Genomic DNA, 20,167 nt, shown 5'->3' on the forward strand with positions numbered 1-20,167 from the left:
TCTGCCGACCACAATTAAAATGACACTCCTGCTGAGTCTCCAGTTAGTGGAATTCATTTAATCAAGGTGGTAATTCATTCGCAATGGCATTTCTTCTTTCCAGTTATTATGGGTTATTTAAATTCCAGCTATTTAACTAAATGAAATCAAACCATGAATTATTTAATATGGGTTGTAAATACAAATTTAATAAGCTGAGGAAATTGAAACAAGGTGGTTGGATTATTGGCAAATCACAGCAATATTACAAAAACGGTACAGTCTGTCTTACTGAAATTACTGGATCATTAAATGTCTATTTTCTTTAAATCTATCCTTATTTATAAATTGTACATACAATACAAGACTTAGAATAGTGTTAAACGTGCCACAGAATTAGTGTTATGGTATTAAAAAAATTCAGGAATTTGGTCACATGTATATTGCATGTAGCTTACTGTCACAACATTGTCGGTCAGTTACAAGTGTAACCAGTGCAAACATTCCCAAGAACTAAGCTAATTGGATTTGTTTTTAACAATTAGCTTTTATTATTCTACTCTTATAAGTGGAGAGATGATCTCTGGAGTCATGTTTCTCCACTTCCCCACATTGTTTCACCATTTGGTCTTTTCGTTTGTTAGGTTTTAAAGTCCTTTTAATTGACTGTGTCCCAGTAGGTTTTTAGTGAGTATGAATTTTAGACCCTTGATCAAGAGGAGAGCGAGCAGGAGGCCCAGCTGACTTCAATTCTACGACAAGGAGAATGCCTTGACAGAGTGAGTTGACCACATCATTCCCAAACTGCCTGGTACCCCCAGTACGTTTACATCTGATCCCATCCAGCAAACACAACTGTTCTAAAGGCTGTGGCACATTACCCTAATTCAGGGATCCTTTCACCTGGGTTCCTAATGATTATTGTTCTGGAGATAGAGGCTTTGGACAATTACATTACATTTCATTTAGGGTAAGAGGCTAGCCATTTATTTACAGTTTCCAGGGTGCCACCTTTAAATAATACTTCTAGTCCATTTCGAGATACAGGTTCTTGAAGGTTGGCACTATTGAGCATACATTACTGCAGCAACTTGCAAGCTTAGAATAGATTGTACTACTGGTTGTGTCATTAACTAGTCTGGGTCATCAAATAATGCATTTTGAACATTAAATATTGGACCCTGTGACCCTGTCAACTGAACAAAGACTCTTTGAGCTTGACTTTGGCCACCTGGAAACTAACAAACATAAATGGAATCCCTGTTTCCAATTTCCAATTTGTGTGGTGTGCTCTTGGGGTTCAAAGCCATTTTGCACTATTTTTGCTGGGAACTCCTGATATGTGACCCCTCAGTTACCCAAGACAGTGATACCACTGGACTATAAAGTGTCCTAAAGGAGTAACTTAATGATCCAAAGACAGCAGTGATCAACAACAGTACTTGCTACTGACCTAGTAACCATTGTCTCAGAACTCCAGAACAGGCCTTTGCGAGAAAGGTGCAGGAAGTGGCTGACATATTTCCCTATCTAAATCCATTATGAGTTTGATCTCCACCAAAGCAACAAGCATTGTCAAAGCCAATGAGTCTCGCCTTTTGGCTTTGTCAATGCAGTTTGGCAGGAAGACGGGTTGCATGGGGAAAAGCAGAAGAGAGAGAAAATAGCCATGCTGCTAGGCTGAGTGTGGCTGGTTCTGGATGGTACACTTTTCCATCTTGCATTGTCAGCAGATCTTGTTCAGCTTTGATTGTGATCATTTGTCCCTTGGACATTGCTGGTGAGTCCGAGTACCAGGTCTGCCTGGCCCATTGTGGGGCTATGAGGATGTGCTTTGTCCCTAGTTGTCTGGCTTTGTCCAGTGCCTTTGGAATCAGGGGAATTGGAGGAAATTTCCCTGACCAGTTTATTGACAGGGCATTCCTCTTTGACTGGTTGTGTGGAAACATGGAGCCAAAGTGTTGGCATTTTGCGTTTTTGGGGTATTCACACAGGTCTATGCTTTGCCTGCCCCAGACTTCGAAGATCTTTTCCAGTGTCTCCTGCTTCATCCCCCATTCGCGGGAGGTGCTGTCCTGCCCGCTCAGTTTGTCTTCCTCCATATTTTGTTTTCCCGGTAGGTGAACTGTCTGTAGTGTGATATGTCTTTGGATCACCCATCTTCATATCTCCTGGGCTAGCTTGGACAAGGTGAAAAATGTGGTCCCCCTGTTTGTTGAGATAGAACATGGTTGTTGTGTTGTCCGTTTGGATCAATACAGTCTGACCTGTTATGTGCGCCTGGAAAGCCTTCAGTGCTAGAAATACTCTCTTTATCACCAGGTAATTGATGTGTTTTACTGCATACATGCTGTTCCATAATCCCCATACCTTCAGGTTGCCTGGGTGCGCTCCCTAACTCTTATGGGATGCATCAGTCAATATGGTCACTGCGGGAGCTGGTGTCTTGAATGGTCTCCCCATGTTCACATTTGTTGAATTCCACTATTGTATTTCCTCTTCTGCCTTTGCTGTGACAAACATTGGATTTGCTAATAACAGAGTTTAGGATGAATATTTATCCAAGAGAAAAATCTGAATTCTTAGGCTCTCCTGCTGCATGGTATGATGTTCAACTGCTTCAATATGGTCAGTATGCTGTTGTCTATGACCTGGCGTTAGCTGCAGAAGTATTTCACAGGCAATTCTGTCATAGTGGATGTTCAGAGATGGCTTATTATTTTGGTTGTGCCTAAACTGTAATGACACTGAAATTTGCCACTATTAAAGACCTATTCACACTGTTGACAGATTACCCCTTTTGCAAGCTTATGAGCTGCTCCATCTATAGATTGACACCCAGCTCTTAGACAGTTCAGAGTGACAAACTACCACTCCTTACATGGATACTTTGTTCCTCTATGGATCAGATACCAAAAGTGCACATTCTGTAATGTTACCCACTTCTGCTTGCCTGTCTTGTATTTCCTTACTAGGATTAGAAATTATGCAACGTCAGGTTCAAATCTAAATTAAAGTTAGCTTCCCAATTTTGACAAGAATGTTGACTGATCCCTTGCTGTCCAACTATGGGGGAGGAGCTAAAAGTGTTTGAAATTATAAATGATTTTACTAATGAGAAGGTAAAAGGAGATTGGTCCATGCTATGTTCTTTTGCATTGGTGCTTTTTATTCAGGACCTTTTGCATTGTGTAGAAGCTAGAGTGGAGTCTGTCTTGCAATTATGCATGTTGAGAAAAGTGTTTTCTTTAACCGCATTTGAATTTACTTAATGAAACATAAAAATGCATATTGACAGTGATGTCTGAAAATTAATATTTTTATTTATGTCCAATTTTCAGGTAGAAGCATCTTTCTATGTATGACATATATGTTTCCATCTTACGGTTTTAGTACAGTGAAAGTAAATATTGAACTTCTGGTGGGTCTAGCCCCTCTCTAATAATAAAGCAAGGCAATAGTAAGCAATGGCCTGGCTCAAGGTCCACTGTTAGTATTGGCAATAACCATAATAGCTATAAAAGATATCTGTAGGTGAGACCTAAAAACGCAACACAGTTTGCTACATTGCTCCTCTGCTAGTCAAGTTATAGATATCTGTTTTAATTCTTGTATGTTTAAAAGTGTAATGGGTACGCTATCTTTGCATGTTTTATGCCTAAGGATAAGCATATGTGGAGAACAGCAGTTTAACAGCATATAACGTATTGTAATGGAATCTAGAACTGTATTTATTTATTTAGTAGTTTTGTAGAGCGCTCTGTTATCGTCACAGGCACCCTGGAACTAGGCAGAAAGTGCACACAAATAAACAACAACCTTAAGTTAATTAAGAACAGCCAGGTCTCAGGACTTTCCTAAATGTAATGTTTATTTAGATAAAGCTGAATACGGCACAGGCAATAATCCAGACATGAGCCAATGTTAGCATATTGAAGCAATAATCAAATAGCAATATGGGAAGAATATTTTATAATACTTTCAGTTGAAAGAAGAATACTGCTGACAGTGTGACATCTATATTTTCAAAAATAAAAATTGATTGCAAGCACCGTCATAGGTACAGTTGCCTAACTCAGATGGCCTCCAGTCACTAGATCAATAAACCTTCATAGATTCTGCTATAGTCAAGACCTTCATCTTATCTGAGTTGAGCTTAAGAAACCTCTCCTGCATCCAGCTGCAGACAAGGACCTGCAAACTTCAAAGATTGCTTGAGTCAAGCCACATGCACCATCCAGTCTAATGGAGATTTGCAAATCATCTGCAAAGAAAGGTGGAGTTGTGACAGCATGACTGCATTCCTATACATAGGACATAAGCCAGTTGTGTGCTTTGCCCTTGATGCCTACCCAAAACATGGGACAACAGCACAATACGAGTTACCGTGGTGAACGCAGCCGACAGATCTAACAGGATGACGGTAGTGACTCCTCTCCAGTATGTACCATCTGCAGCTGATTAGTCACATAGACCAAAGCAGGCTCCATACCATGAAAGTTTCTGAATCCTGTTTTTCCAGGAAGTTGTTTATTTCCATAAATCAGTTTAACTGCATATTTGCTATTCTTTCTGCAACCTTGGCCATGAAGGCTAATAATGAGATAGTATTATAGTTGTTTCTATAAAATAGAAGCTACAGAGAAGCCTTTTTAATAGAGCAAACATTTATCCTTTCTTTCAGAAAGAGGAACCACAGATGTAGCAAATGGCACAATTGTTATGAAACAATCCTAAGAACAAAGTTTTTATTGACCATGTGGAGCAGTGATCCAAAAGGGACCCAGATTTTATCACTTTACCCATTGAAACCATGCAATTCTCCTGCATATTGTGACATTATGTGGAAGTAAGCTTCATATTTTTACAGGTGCCTGGGAACTAATATCCCTCCTTGCTGATGTATGGTTAGTGATGGTTAAGTTAAACTCCACATAGACATCAATCTAGGAGAAAAAGTAAAAGGACAGCACCTCACAGAATTCCTGCAAAGGAGGAGGATAGTTGTTACATACTTTAGCGTCGAATTCGTCTTTCAGAATCATTAAACAAATTGTGAATATTATTTTTACCTGCAGAAATTCTAGATGCTGAATACTTTGATCTCACTGTTTTGAGTGCTTGCTAGTATTTCTTTATCACCTGTCTGCAGTTTGCACAACTTATTTGACTACGATTCGTACTTCAAATCCATTTTAGCAATTTGCATGCACTTTTAGATCTTTTGGTGCATCAGAAAACCAAGGTCATGAGGGTGTCTCCCTGGTCTTAGGAGCACTTTGTATGAAGGGCATGAGCGTCAACCATTCATACGGCCTGAACCTATATCAAGGTCAGCTTTCAACAGCAGTGAGACCTTTTCAATAAACAGCAAATACTGTCAGAAGTGAGCCTCGACAGGATCCTTGGGACACATTTTTTACATTGAATGCTATTAATAACAAGGACTGATTTCAGTGATCAAAAAAGCTCACCGGTGTGCAGAGAAATCAATCAGTTATGTTAAGTTGATGGTACTACAGAAATCAAAGTTTTTAGTGACTGTTGAATACATTTAATCTATGTTAATATTAAAATCACCTCATATCAAGGATTTATATACTTTAGTTGCCTAAGAAAATATCTGCTGAACAAATTAAAATCCAAAATTTTGTGGCAGTCCCATGTGGGCATAATATACCACCACACCTGTGACTTATGAGGAAAGGGTAGGACTAAAATTAAAAGTCAAAACCTCTGCCTAATTGCTTTGAAAGTCCCAGGAATAGCAAGGGCAATATCCAGTGCATTATGTTCTTGAATCCATGTCTCAGTTATAAAAATAAAACAGCTCACGGTTCCTATCTAGAATTAGGTCATTGATCTTTGTACTATGCTTGGGTAAAGATTTCCCATTTAATAAGGCAACCTACAAGGACAGAAGACCTCAATATAGACCCTTTGTGAGGGAGGGTGTACTACAGAATAATGAGAATGTAGTTGATCCAACTTAGGATCAGTCTTAAAATTCACTTGCATTAATGTGATCTTCTCTGCAAAAAAATATAACCTATGTGCCACAAAAGGGCCTTACCTCAAGGGGTTTCTGTGCCACGCAACACATTTAAATTTCTAAACCTAGGCCAGAGCAACCAGGCAGTCCGGTCTCAGCTGTTTCAAGAATGAGCATGGGAGCATATGGATTTACCTTTGACATGCCTTATGGGTGCCAGTGGCATCATCAGTAGAGAAGACATGGTGGAGAGAGGTGAAACCTCCCGCTTCTTACGCCCACCAGAACAAAGTGCAAGGAACAAGTCTTAAAAAAATGTTTTGTCATTTTTATAGTGTCTTTAAAATGTCAATCTATTCAACCCCTATTTGAAACAATTTGTGGACAATCTCACAACAATGTAGATAAAAATACACTGAAAGGTCTTTAAACATTCAAAATAATATTCACAGTCTATTCAATCTTGCCCTCAGCTAAGGTTCCTGTGGAAGATGGTCCACCCAATGAAACATACAAACTCATTGTCTTTGAGTTAGACTCCTAGATGACCAAAGTGTTTAATGGCAAGGAAGAAGCAGCTGCTTCTTTTTGAAGAGGGAATTTGATCACATTTTGGAACCTTGAAAGGGATTCAGGACTTTGCGGATCCCATTAGCCATTCATTCTGTTAAATTCAAACAACACATTTTTTATGGAATTGTTATTGAACAGGCTGGCCAGTATCAATCACACAGTCATTCACAAACACCATACTCTAATTGTCCACTGCCCATTCTCTTTCTGGCCACAGTGTAGGCTTTTGATCTGATGAATTGAGAATATTTTGAAAACAGTAATAAGGGAAACTGACTTTCTTGCCCAGTTCGGCAAGATTATTTCAGCTTTATACGGGGGGCCCTATTCTGATCTAATTTTTAATGAAGAAAGAATAGTCATGAAATGGACAAATGGCAAGTCTTTCCACTGTCGCCCCTACTATCTGTGATTCTACTGGAACCTTTGACCCCAGGTGCATCAGAAACCACACCAAGAGTAAAGTGGCCTGAGTCGTTCCTGGTGCAACTAAAATCAATTATATTATGCTTTTTCTAGACCTAGTTTTGAATAATATTGAAACAGAAGTAGAGAAACAGTTGAGTCCTCAAACATATCCAGATGTAGAATCAATAAGGCTAAACAGATACGCTCATGTTACATGTTTACTACCAGAATTACAGAATTGATGTCACAATGGGCCCATAAGATATTTCGGGATAATAGTAATAGGAAAAAGCCAGGATCATTGTGTACTATATAGTTATATAGAAATCACCTGGACTTAAATACATGTCACTGTACCTCCTTTTGAATTACATTAACCCACTGCTCATTACTCCAGATATGGAATGTGGAAGACAATACCAACCATAGTTTATCCACATTCAGACCGCACAAACTAAACCTCCCTTACCATATATGAATGTGAGAGCAGCCCTGCTACATTTCGGGTCCTGTAATGAACGTATAATTTACACTCCTAATCCTTTGTGGAAAATAACAAAAAATCCAATATGGGCAACTGAAGGTGATGAGAAAAAGGACTATTAAAGCCAACAATTCAAGGGTGATGTTCTTTAAATCATGAGGTTACTGCACCTCTTTTGTGAACACTGTGGAGACAATTCACATTAAGCATGATAATTCTTAGAGATACTATTTTTCTATTTATCGGTTTAAATCTTGCTTCCCACCAATGCATTCTACTATCGAACTAAAGTTTACTAATTCAGAAATCCCAACTTTTATGTTTTTCATCCTTTTCCCATACATCATCCTTCATACATTCGTCAGACCATTTTTGTGCGTTAGAAATGTGACGATTTTCCCTAGTGGTGGGTCCTTCATTGATTGATAAGTCTTCCATCCTCACCACCATCCCGTCAACTTCCATACCCTGAATATGCACACAGGCAGGCAATAAGATATATTCTGGAGACTTCATAACTGATATTAAAATTGCTGACAATCAAGGAGCTTGCACAACCAATTCCAGAGCTTTAGAGATGAGAAGGCCCCCATGAAGGTCCGCAATGGGCAACCAACTCTTGTCCTTTCAGTGGCATGCTGTAACACCCCTCCAGCTCAATAGTAGTCTTAAGCCATTGCCCTTGGGTTGTGTTTGGGAAAGAGTGAGGGAAGCAAAAGGAATACAACCTCCTTCAATTAGTGAAATCAAATGTTGGAAAGAGAAAAGAGTTGGTAATGTTAAATATGTTTTAAAGACAGTTTGGATAAAGGTCAATTGCACGAGTATGTTCCTTCAGCTTACTGCTTAACATGTTGAGCTTGTTGGTGAAAGCAGTCTGAAGGGAGTGACAACAAGAGATGTGTCTCATTCAGACCTGCCAGTGAACAGCTAATCAGCACAACAGTTAGTAAGTCCACACAAAAAAGTGGATAGTTTACCACTGTTTACTTGTTATGGCTCACCATTATTTTAAAAAGGACTGGAATGAATAATAAGTATTCACTTCTCACAACCTACATAATACTGTGTTTCTATAAAAGGAAATGTGTCATCGAAATTCAATGAAAATTTAAGTTAAAGAAATGTACTATATTTCCAAGTTGACACTTGTTTGTGCAAAACTAAAGCAGAATGTCGATCAGAAATTCTTCCAGTAGGCTGACAAATAGGAACACAGTTCAAGCACTATATAAACACAATTACAATTATTTCTGATATTTTTTGAGGAAAGTGGAGACTTCGGCTAATTATAATTAAAATATGGTGTTAACTCTATTTAGAAGGGATATTATTCAGTCAGGCAGGGCTGGAATAGGAGGTGCGATATGACTTGAACAAGGACCCAGAATGGATTATCTTTAAGTGAATAATGCAAAGTGGGTCACGAGAATAAATAGTCTAATAAAATTAAACATGATTCACAATCTGGTCTGCTAGTGCAATAGATGCACTCCACTGTGGTAGTTAATTTCAATACTTACTCTCTTGGCTTGGCGCTCACAAGGACTCGCAAGGGTTTTCTGCTGTTCAGACATGTTTTCAAGAAGCAATCCACTTCATGGAAGGGCCGCAGGAAAACCAGGTCACCATTGACAGCAAATATCTTTTTCCCAACTTCCAAACCTGCCAGCTGGAGATACATCACAAACATAAGGCCATCATCTACTGGGCACGTTGTAATGTTATAAATGTGTCTATAATATTATATTAGACAAAGTATAGAACTGAGACGCTCAGTTAATGATGGCATAGGTAGTGCATGGCCTGGAACAAAGGTCACATTGTCTAGGTAGGTACCAGAGAGAAATGATGACATTGTTATCATGTGTAACACACACACACATTTTCAGATAATGAAAGGACATGAAATCCTGAAGGAATGAGCATCTTGTGTCACACCATGATGTGGGCCACAGAAAAGAATATGAAACACCCAATAAGCATTGTCATTTCTGCTTAACGGCAGCATACCTCCAAGCCTCAATGTACACAAAACCCTACCCACTTTTAACTTATCAACCTACATTTCTCGATCCTTAATTCAATTTTAGTTTCAGTCGTTTTATTGATCTTATTGGTGGGCCAGGTTCTAGATCGTTGCTAGTAACGACTGCTTCCTGGCTGTCCCTGAGTGTGACTATCTGCCCCTGTGTTCCTATAGGCTGCAACGTCTTGTTCCCAGTCGCGATAATTCCCTTCAGTTCTCTAACACTGAAGAAGCCCAGCCTTCTTGTTCCCAGGTCCCTCTCACTGTGGATGCTGCACTGATTTTACCAATGATTGCTGTCTGCAACATGTTTATCAACTGCCCTGTTATATACAAAGTTGGCGGTGTTTCCATAACATGTTTATATGTGTAGTTTATCTATGGTGTAAAATGATTTGCATTGATAAACTGTAACAATACTTCATTGTATTAAATGTACTGCGCAAGTAGGTGCACAGATGTCATTTCTGGCTTGCAATTATTTGTCTCATCTACAGTAGGATGATGTTCACAAGAGCTTTTGTCATTGTTGTTGTCAAATGGCAGCTACTGGTAGTGGGACATGCTTAAATGTCGCAGTGTTTGACAGTCACTGACAAAGCGATCTCAACAAGCACTGGAGTTGGTTATTACAGCAAGCCAATTATGTGCAACGTGTTATAGTTATGGTGTCTGTACAGAAACTGTCAAAAGCCACATTCCTTTAGAGTCCAATTTAAAAAAAAAACTTTTTGCAGGTTTACATCCACATGTTATTACAAAAAATTCTCCATTTTTTTTTAATTCCCAATTTCTTCCTTTCTACATTCTGCATGCCTATTGTATATGCAGACTTCTCTAAACTGCATACCTTCTCTTCAAATCGCTGTCTTAGAAACCATATCCCTGCAACCTAAGAATATCCATTAATTCCATCAAATATTTGCTTCTCATCCCTTCTAATGATCATGCAAAAGTCATTAATGCACCACGAAGAAAGTGGAGTAAAACTGGAGTAAATGCGAGCACAAGAATAATTATTTCTTTATAATAGATGGTGTACTCCAAGTTGCATAAAAATTAGCTATGTTGTTTTACGGAGAGATTGCCGAATCCCGTGTCTTATAAGTGCATTGTAGCCCATGCTTTTTCATTAAGCAACAATATTGGATAATATTGCAAGTGTTTGTCAAAGCGGTTTAGTACTTTAAAGTTGTTAAAACTACTGAACTGCACCCGGTTTACGAATGTGTACTTGAGTATACATTAGGATTCACAGTAGTGCAGGTAAACATTGCAGGGCAATTACCATTACAGTGCAAATTCAGGGATTACAGAATTATCATCTATGGATTAATACTCTTTTGGTATGGGTAGTTCCATTGATTTGAAGAAATTGGGCAGAAACCAGTAAACGTCCAGGTCTATTGGAAAACAATCATTGTGGTATAGCTATCTGTTAAAATCATCAGAAGAGAAGAGTTAGAAGAAGAAGAGTAGTCCTTCCTAAGTCAAAGACTTACTACAATTTACAAAAATTCTATTCCAATGGAAACAGGGATTATTAAGCAAACAAAGATACTTGCTCAGGCCAAATGTGTTTCACATAGTATGATTACATGGATTATTGGGAAAAAGAATCATTCTCTAATAAGAGAGAATTTATTTACTTGACCAATGAAACTCTGTGCAGCACCCTCGGCCATGCCACCCGAAGCCCGCATAAAAGGTACCTACCACCCATTATGAAGTTGTAAATATGTGCTTCACTGAGGATTACCAACTAACTAGGGAAGGCAAAGCAGAATGCTCCCTTTATGGCAGGAACAAGATACCTTAAGACCGGCAATTCCTGTCTGCAGTAAAAGAACAAGAGGCAATGCAGAGCTGTATGGTTAAACTATGCCTCCTAAATTGTTTCATAGAATGCGTAGGTGAAACAAATCTAAAGAGATGCTTCAGAATGATATCAGAGTAAGGAAGCATGTTGCTGAACTCTAGTGAGTCATTTTGAAGGTTCACTGTGACTCATACTATTCAACTGGCATGAGAGGCAGATTGGAGAATGGTAGGCAGGTAGCGAAGTGGTCGAATCAGTGTTCAATTGTGTGTTCACGCTTAGCAGTAGGTAAAGAATTTCACATTTTTCAAACACACGTGAGAAAAGAGACCCGGGAAGGCCAAACAGTATCGTGGTGTCTCTACTCAACAAGACTGAAGTCAGCCAAAAGATTCCATGGAGTCGCGCGGTCGTTACAAATGTGAGCAATCAGTCTGTATGAATGCAGATCGTGGCTCTCGTCCCAGTTTTATACAAGCATGTCACTAATTGTTTTCATAACAACTTGTGCCTCTCAGCATGGTAAGTGTTTCTGCTACTGACATGCACTGCATTTTCTGCCAGTGAATATGTCATACTAGGTTGACTTACAGATGCTGAGTGAATCATCCTTGGGCACAAAAGTATGTCTACTTCAATTCCTGCCTGGATGCATAAATTCACAAATGAGTCATCACCTTATGCTGCATTAAAGAGGGAAAGTTTTGATGATGGCCAAATAAATTTTTGTAAGAGCAGAAGATGAGCCAGTACATGAACCGAGCTCGCATTCACTGCCACGATTGTTATAATGCGGGCCTAGGCACAGCTATGCAAACGAATGATAGTCATAGGTAGGGTACGCCAGATAAAATAGTACCCCAGTATAATTATATTTCAGACCCTTGCAGAGTGTTTTCAAACATGTTAGTACTGATTGGACTGGGGTGTTCTTATTTTTTCAATGCTCTCCTGCCACTGATTGATTACATTTTATGTTATATATTAATGTTTTTGTGCTACCTGCCTGCCTATACCATTGTAGATTGAGTACCACGTTACTGACGACAAGTCATTAAATAATGCTTACTAAAGGGAGATTTACACATACCTCCCTTTCTTACTAGATGATAGCAAAGGACTCGTAAAAGAGAAGTTTCTTAATCCGCTTTGTTATTTAATATGATTCTCAACTACATGCCAGGTGGGCATGAGAGGACCGGGAGTCCTGATCTGAAAGTGTCATACCAGAATTCTTAAGCTATAAAACTCAGGTATGCCAGGCGATCTGGACTGCTGGATCTAAATGTACATAAATTCTTAGGGTACTTAATAGCTCTCATTTCTTACACTGCTCTTGGCGTCACAGTGGACACCAAATTAATTTATCTTTTAATAGGAAAGCAATGAATGCCTTTAAGGTAGGGTGTTCCTTGAGTCCCGGAATGTCAGCTAATGGATTAGAACACCTATCCTAAGTTAAAGTTAATGTACAATTTGAATTTGCAAAAGTCTATATGCAACAATTTACCACAGCCTCAATGTGACAGCACACCAACATCACATTTTCAGCTGATGTGGTTGAAATTGCTTATGGTCACTGTCTAAATGACCTGGCTTTTGTACAAACGTGTGTGGCACTTTGACATACCAGGTTTCCTATGTACACACTCTTATTGGTGTAGCTTATAATGAAATTATCTGTGGAATCAGCAAAGAAGATGGCTTCCTCCAGATGCAGGAACTTCACTTTGGAACCATTTAATGCCAGCCAGATCTCATGCTTCTAGCTTTGGATACAACAGATGCACTCATTGACCACTGTCACCCACCCCTTGGCCCCATTTTCTCTTCTCACTTTTCACTGTTTGCGTAACCAGCTGAACAGTCCAAATGTACCCATAGCAATTGCAGGGCAGCTTTAACCAGTGGGCACTTGTAGTTAATCAACAGGAGAGGTTAGGTCCTTTGGTACTCTTAAACTAACAACTTTCTCGTAGTGAGAAAAACTGTCAGCTCCTCACTTTCAGCATTATGTTGAGTCATGTGCTTCTGAATTTAGCTCCCATGAGAAACACTGCCACTTTGGTCCATCTCATGCCTGCAAACGCAACTCACAGCAACAGCTTAACTAGTCACTACACATTATTTGAGATGTCTGTGCTCCAAATACAATAACAATCCCTAGCTGTGTGATATTCTAGCCACAGAACCTGTGATTGTCCCATGAATGTGGATGTAGGTGATTTAACCATCTTCTTCCTAGCTGTAAACATTGTTTCTAAGTCCACCAGCACATTTGTTGTTAGGTATATTGGGTCTTTACTTGAAGGTTGGTATTTCGTCTCCACCATTGGGGTGGCTGCCTTTGAAGACACTGGTTCTTTAAATGCGTCTTTGCCCTGGTCTGTAATGCTAGGAAGCACAGACAGGAACTGCTTACTCTTGAGGTGGTAGAAGTGTTTCTATTAGGAAGCAAGTTTCTGTTTGTTCTTCTTTGAGCTATACATCATAGGTATCTACTGCTCTTCTACCCTCTACATTAAACAATGAGAAGTAATCTGGACGAGAGGGTTGCGATTGATAGGAGAATCAGCCTCCACGTCCTGCCAAATGTCTTCCAGCCTATGTGAGCTCTTCTCTAAGAAGGGGTGTTCATATTCCTCGAAGAACTCCCCCGTTTTCCCTTCTGTGTTTCCCATCCATATACTCCTTTTCAGCTGGTTTTGAGGTATTTTGAGGTATTGTTGAGGTATTCTGTACAAGTTGAAAGAGTAATCATACTCTTCTTTCTTTTGCAGCAATCTTGCCATTTCAGCCTCAAGCCTACTTTTCCTCTCGATGTCGAGCACTTGTTGTCTGAAATTGACTACCAAACTGCCCATCTTTTTTATGGGCATCAGTGTATCCTTTCTCTTGTAACACTCTTATTTCTTTCTCTGATCGAGATCCCCTTTTGGAGTCAAGACGGAGTGCAGACGTTTGTCTCCACTGGTGCCTTTGGGTTGCAATCCAGAGGGCTCCTTACATCTTCTGCTGTCAAATGCCTGAAGCTGAAGGCTATTTGGGTGTCTTTGAGTCTGATTTTTTTCGACTGGGACATGCTACAACCTTGCAGCTTTGGGGGAGTACACTTTTTCAGAATTGGCACATACCCTTTCAATATTTAATACTTTTGCCCTTAAATCCCCAGTTTTACAAATCTACTGATTCCTCAGCATCAGACCCTTGCTCTCCCTAGGTCTCTTCGCCATTTTCTAACATGTCCGAATCTTCTGATCGCCTCAGGTCTTTCAGGGACACTTGTTTTGTTTTGGGTATTGAGTAGTGTGCCATGACCTTTGGAGTTCTTGGGATAAAATTGCCTTACAACCTTCAGGGAAGCACAGATTACAGACATTAAGGGTATTCTTCTGTGACAGTTAGTGATGGCCATCCGAGAAAAATCCTAAAAGTATAAATATCCATCACTTTCTGTATTCATAAGAGACCAAAGAATAGTCAACACCCCCATCTGTGCATTTTCCTGCCACATGTGATCAAAGCCCAACAGAAAAAATCGTCTCCATTTGTTTTTCAGTGTGATTCTGTTCTTACTGATGTCTTTTTAATTAGTCATAGATATCGCATCTCTGTCCTGCACTCCAAAACTCACCACAAATCCAACTGTTTTTCTCGACAACTGTCTATCTGGAGCTCTTGACACTGCACTGAACCCAACAGCGGAAAAAAAGAATCTAAAGATGGCCACAACATACTGGTGCACTGGCAGCTTATGTTTGACATCATTAGGAGGCTTGTACTATCCCACCTCTAAATGCCTAAAATAAAAAAGGCGGCAGAAATAGGGACAGTTCCAGACCCAACGCCTAGATGACAGAATAATGCATCGAATTTGAGTCCAGAACAGATTCACGCTGCAAAATGAGCATTGTTCCCCTAAAAATGAACAGAGCCAGTTGTAAATTGTTGGGCACTTCAGGCACCTTTAGAATAACTGCTATTGTAACTGGAGGTCATGGACTACATGTCAGCACTCTGGTACATGAACAAAAACCCTGTGCCTTATTTATAGTTTAGAGAGTAAGATACTCTCTCACAAACATGGAGGATATCCTATCCGCCATACTACAAGTGCATTATAGCCTTTGGTACCTTGAAAAGGGTGGATGGAAATCCAACAACATCTTGATGTAGTATCCCATTCACCAAACTCTAAATAAGGCCCCTGGTCTTTAAGATACATTGAGCAGACCTCAGGCATATTGAGCAGTGCTCTGATTTTATTAGCAACACCACAGAAGAGCTGAGCAGCCCCTCAATATTACTGGTCGGTCATTTGCCTATTAAACAGCACCTTGTTACCATTGGCAGCATCATGGAAAGTTTAGTATTACCCAGATAACTACTGGAAGCACCCTGGAATATGACTGCAGCAATCTAACAGCATATCATTTTCTGAAACATGGATTTGGCTGGAATGATCACTGTAAATTATCCAAACACTTTCAGCAAAACGTGGATTAACTAATTTTTCATGTTGCTTTTTTTATAAAATCTAAATTTTAACACTAAATGCCTTGCACCCGCCTTCCAAACAGTAAGATAGTAACCTAGCCAATATCCCTCCTAGGGTGTTGTGAGTAGAAGTACATAAGCTGATGCTGGTTATGGCCTCTTGTGAGCCTATGTTGTTTTAAGGAATCTGGGGGTTAAATAAGTCATCTTGATCTACCCCCTTTACCAAGTAAAAGCAACTGAAACTACTAATTTATTTCTGGATTATCAGTACTACCACATGTGTTGCTGTCTGCAACTGAAATAGACTGGCAAACAGTTACATTTATGTTGCTAATGACCACAGACTGTATTTTATCCTTTAAACACTGCGTGGTGACACTTTGGCGCTAAGCCCCTGTTTATGAATGAGAAAGAAATTTGCAGGGGCTGGAGACAGTAAACTATAGCCTTCCTTCCCCCAGTGCAATTTTACCTGTAGGAAAATCGGATCAAGTGTTTCTTCACCTAGAAAATCCAGCACACTTATAATTGTGAGGCATGGAATGAAATCTATTAATTTAAGGTGTGCGTTTATGTCTTAAATCTCAAGTGTGCATCTTCGCAGGAGACCAGCAGTGGTCCTACTATGATAAATCTTTACACAATGGGAGACCTTGGAAACATTAGCAATAAACTCTAAGAGGGCAATAAGTGCAGACGAAGGAATTATGTTATGCTTTTAACATTTGAGGTAGTGTCTGAATAGAGCATCTGGTGTAACTATAATCCTACAACTTTAATAACGATGTGATGAGCTGAATAAATTTGCTCAACTGGTTTAAACCCTTGTCTCACCCTTTGCTGTTGATGGTGTAAGGCATGGATAGAAAACTGCAGAAAGTAAACTGGGCTCTTAGAGCACTGTTTAATTTCTATCCATGCCGCTGCTTTAGTGCCTGAGGGACCAGGGGAATCAACAGTAATGGCAGGGAAACCAAAAAGCATTTCGGGGATCACAGCTGCTATCTCTGGGTAACCCTAAGTGATATCTATGGCTCTCATTTGTATCTTGCCAGGCTCTTTGGTCAGTTTCACAGAGGTGTGCTCTATGCTTTGCACCTGGTAAGATATGACCCAGTTGGAACTTTTTGTTCACTTAAGCACTGGGTATGTTTCTTCTTAAGAAACCATCTGCAGACCCTATGGTGCTTGTCAGCTACAGTACAAACTTTTGTATCCACACTATTGCTAAAATCCTAGAATCAGTGGTTCTCTGTGCTTAACTGGAGAATAACAACCTCTTCAGTGACATTCTGTCAGCTTCAGACCACAGAGGGGCAACAGGGTCAGCAGTACTGAACATCAGAAAGACACTCCTTTCTGGCAGGAACAACGGCAAAAGCAGTGGACTGATTCTCCTATATAAATCTGTAGCCTTTGTAAATGTCACCCACAAAATTCCCCTTACTCATTTAGGGGGCTTGTTCAGACTAATCAATACTGTCCTCCTTAGTCACCCACACTAAAATGTGGGTAATTGTTGTCTATAATCGATTCCCTGACCTGCAGCATCTCCCAAGGGTCTTCCATCTCTCTAGTTCTCTTCAACACGTACATGGACCCCGTTGTTGTGATCCCCAACAGCTACATTTCAGGTTGCCATATGTATGCCTATTATTATTATGAGCTTATAAAGCGCACTTAAACCCAACGGTGTCCTGGTGCTGCACACTGACTCCCTGGAGAACGAGGGGCTCAATCCCTAAATAACCAAGTCTTCAGCTCCTTTCTAAAAGAGAGAAGCTCCTCGGCCTTCCTGATAGGCGTCGGCAGGCTGTTCCAAGCTTTCGCGGCACCATAGGAAAAGATATTTCCTCCCCAACTGGCCGTTTTTTATTCGGGGCACCGCCACTAGTTCGCTTTCGGAGGAGCGCAGAGCTCTCCCGGGCACATTCTAATCGAAGCACCTATTCAAGAACTCTGGGCCAATGCCCTTCAATGCTTTGAAAACCGTGCATAGCACCTTAAATTGAGCTCGTCTGGATACCGGCAGCCAGTGCAATTGCCGGAGTCCCTCTTCTACAGAGGCAAACCTTGGAATGCCTGTTAGCAGTCTCGCCGCCGTGTTTTGAACCATCTGTAGTCTGTACAGATGTTTTTTTTTCAGGTTTAGGTACAGACTATTACAGTAGTCCAAATGTGACAGAATAAGGGCTGAAACTGCTAACCTAAAACCCTCGGCTGGAAGAGAAAATTTTATTTTTCTCAATATCCTGAGGATATGGAAGCATGTCACAACCACTCCACTAACCTGCTCCCCAAAATCCAGTTTCTGGTCCATGAACACGCCCAAATTCTTTGCCTTGCACGTGGGGACTGGTGGCTTCCCCAGTGCATCAGGCTACATATCCGGAGTTCAGATGTTAGGATTGTTCCCTGCATTCAATTTGGGGCAGTTCGAGGCCATCCAGCCAGCAATGTCTTATGAAACAAAGATTCACCTCAGAATCACTAAAGTTCCAGAAAATTGTAAAGTTGCCCTTGACTACCCTTAACAAGTACAAACATGAATTATGAACAATTGGATGTACCATTAGTGGCTTTAATACTGAGATCATACTCCCTTTAAACCAAAAACCATATCCACCATCTGGCACCCAAAGTCTTGGACTTTCTCCTCCACTGTAAATGTGTGAGTAACTTGGAAGTATCTTCAATAGTATTCTCTCCTTCTCCACACAGGTTAATGTTGTTGGAAAATGTGTCTATTCCACCTCTGTTGTCTTTGTGAGATCCTCTTACTACTGCTATTTCAGGAGCAAACTTCCTCCCAGTGTTGCCATCTTCCGTATTGACTACTGTAATGGAGTTTACATAGTCCTTACAACTAAAGCCCTAAACACATTATAAAGAGCTCAAAACATCACAAGCTTGCCTCATTTACAACCTAAAATCCTCTGTTCATATCACACCCCCCCTAAAACTCTCTCATAGTTGCCCCCCAAACAAAGCATTGATTTTAAAAGATTTTTTCTCCCTGAAAAGGCCCTGCATGGCACAGTGCCAGTTTACAGCACACAGCTTATTTATGCCGTCCAACCAGAAGCTTAAGGTAAGCCTCCCAACATCCTCTCTCATCAACAACGCCAAAAGGAAAATAGTTCGGGGAAAATCTTTGTGCCAACAAAGCTACTGCCTTAGGAGTGCTTTCACAATGCATCTCTGCCAGGATCAACTTACTATCATTTCACTAACACTTGAAGACTCAGGGCCCTATTTATGAACTGTTTTGCATCGCTCTTGCACCATGCTCATACACCATGCAATGTGCTGCTAGAACGACGCAAAACCTTACACGTGATTATGGAGCCACACAAATCCACTTTGCGTGGACCTGAGTGGCTCCTTAAATCTGGAGTAAGGCAATGCAGCACAAATCACTGTGTTGCTTTACTCTGCCCTGGGAAGGCATCCCATGGGCGTTACGTTGGTGTTCCCTCGCAACTCTCATGGTTTTTGATGCATTCACAGATTTACCAGAAATGTCTGACCTGGGAATGTGGCAAAAAGATATGCTTTCTCAGGTGAGGCATAACGAGGAGAAATATCCTAATTTTTTCCTTGTTACTTCCTCTTTCTATGTGTGCTGCATTCTGCAGCACACATAGAAAAAGAAATATGCACCTCAGGATTGTTTTTGTGCACTAGGGTGTCCCTTCCTGCACAACACATGCAACACAGGCACTCTTGAACCATGGTGCAAGGGTGCCTGCATTGGCGCTAGTCAGTCAAAAGGGTGCCAGCGCAGGGGAAAAGGCAGGAATGTGTTGTATTGCCTTAAATATGGCACATTCCTGTCCTTTCCCTGTTCTTTCCTTGTGACTTGCAGCAATGCACTGTATAGTATTCTCCTAAATAGGCCCCTCACTTCTTACAACAAGGTTATGCTTCATACTTCCTTAACTGACTGAGTTTCCTACCTTCATTTCTGTATTACTAGTCTTCTGTAGCTTCTTCTGGCCATGAACTCCTTACTCTAAGGAAATGCTTCTTTCTGTATGATCACCCTCAAAGTTTTAGACTGGTGTGTTGGTTTTTCGACTCTGAGAGTGCACTGAGGCCTGCTAACCAGACCTCGGAGCCAGTGTACTTATCTCATACAAAACATATATTGAATTGGCTACCCCCAATTGGCATAAGCTGAGTTACTCCTAAGTTTCTAGCATATGGCACCAAGGGTACCCAGGGCATGTAAGTTAGCGTGTCCACCCAGGGCCATCAAAGCTGAAGTAGCCTATCTCGGCAGTCTTCGAATCTCCACTGACCGCCGCTGGGCAACCCATGAGACCAATTCTTGGTGGCCAAACGTTGCTCCCGAATCTGCTGGACCTGGGAATGTTCTAT

At 40.5% G+C, this 20,167-nt stretch overlaps 1 protein-coding gene across 1 annotated transcript in view; it reads right to left on the reverse strand.

Annotated features, from left to right (window-relative positions):
• Positions 1–20,167, reverse strand: part of PREX2 (phosphatidylinositol-3,4,5-trisphosphate dependent Rac exchange factor 2) — a 1,250,200-nt gene that overhangs the window by 650,021 nt on the left and 580,012 nt on the right. Inside the window, exon 19 of the mRNA XM_085605489.1 lies at positions 8,960–9,108. Coding sequence (XP_085461615.1) covers positions 8,960–9,108 — 149 coding nt within the window. The remainder of the gene's footprint in view (positions 1–8,959; positions 9,109–20,167) is intronic.

Source organism: Triturus cristatus, chromosome 5_1 (genome assembly GCF_964204655.1).
Source record: "Triturus cristatus chromosome 5_1, aTriCri1.1, whole genome shotgun sequence".
Lineage (NCBI taxonomy): Eukaryota > Metazoa > Chordata > Amphibia > Caudata > Salamandridae > Triturus > Triturus cristatus.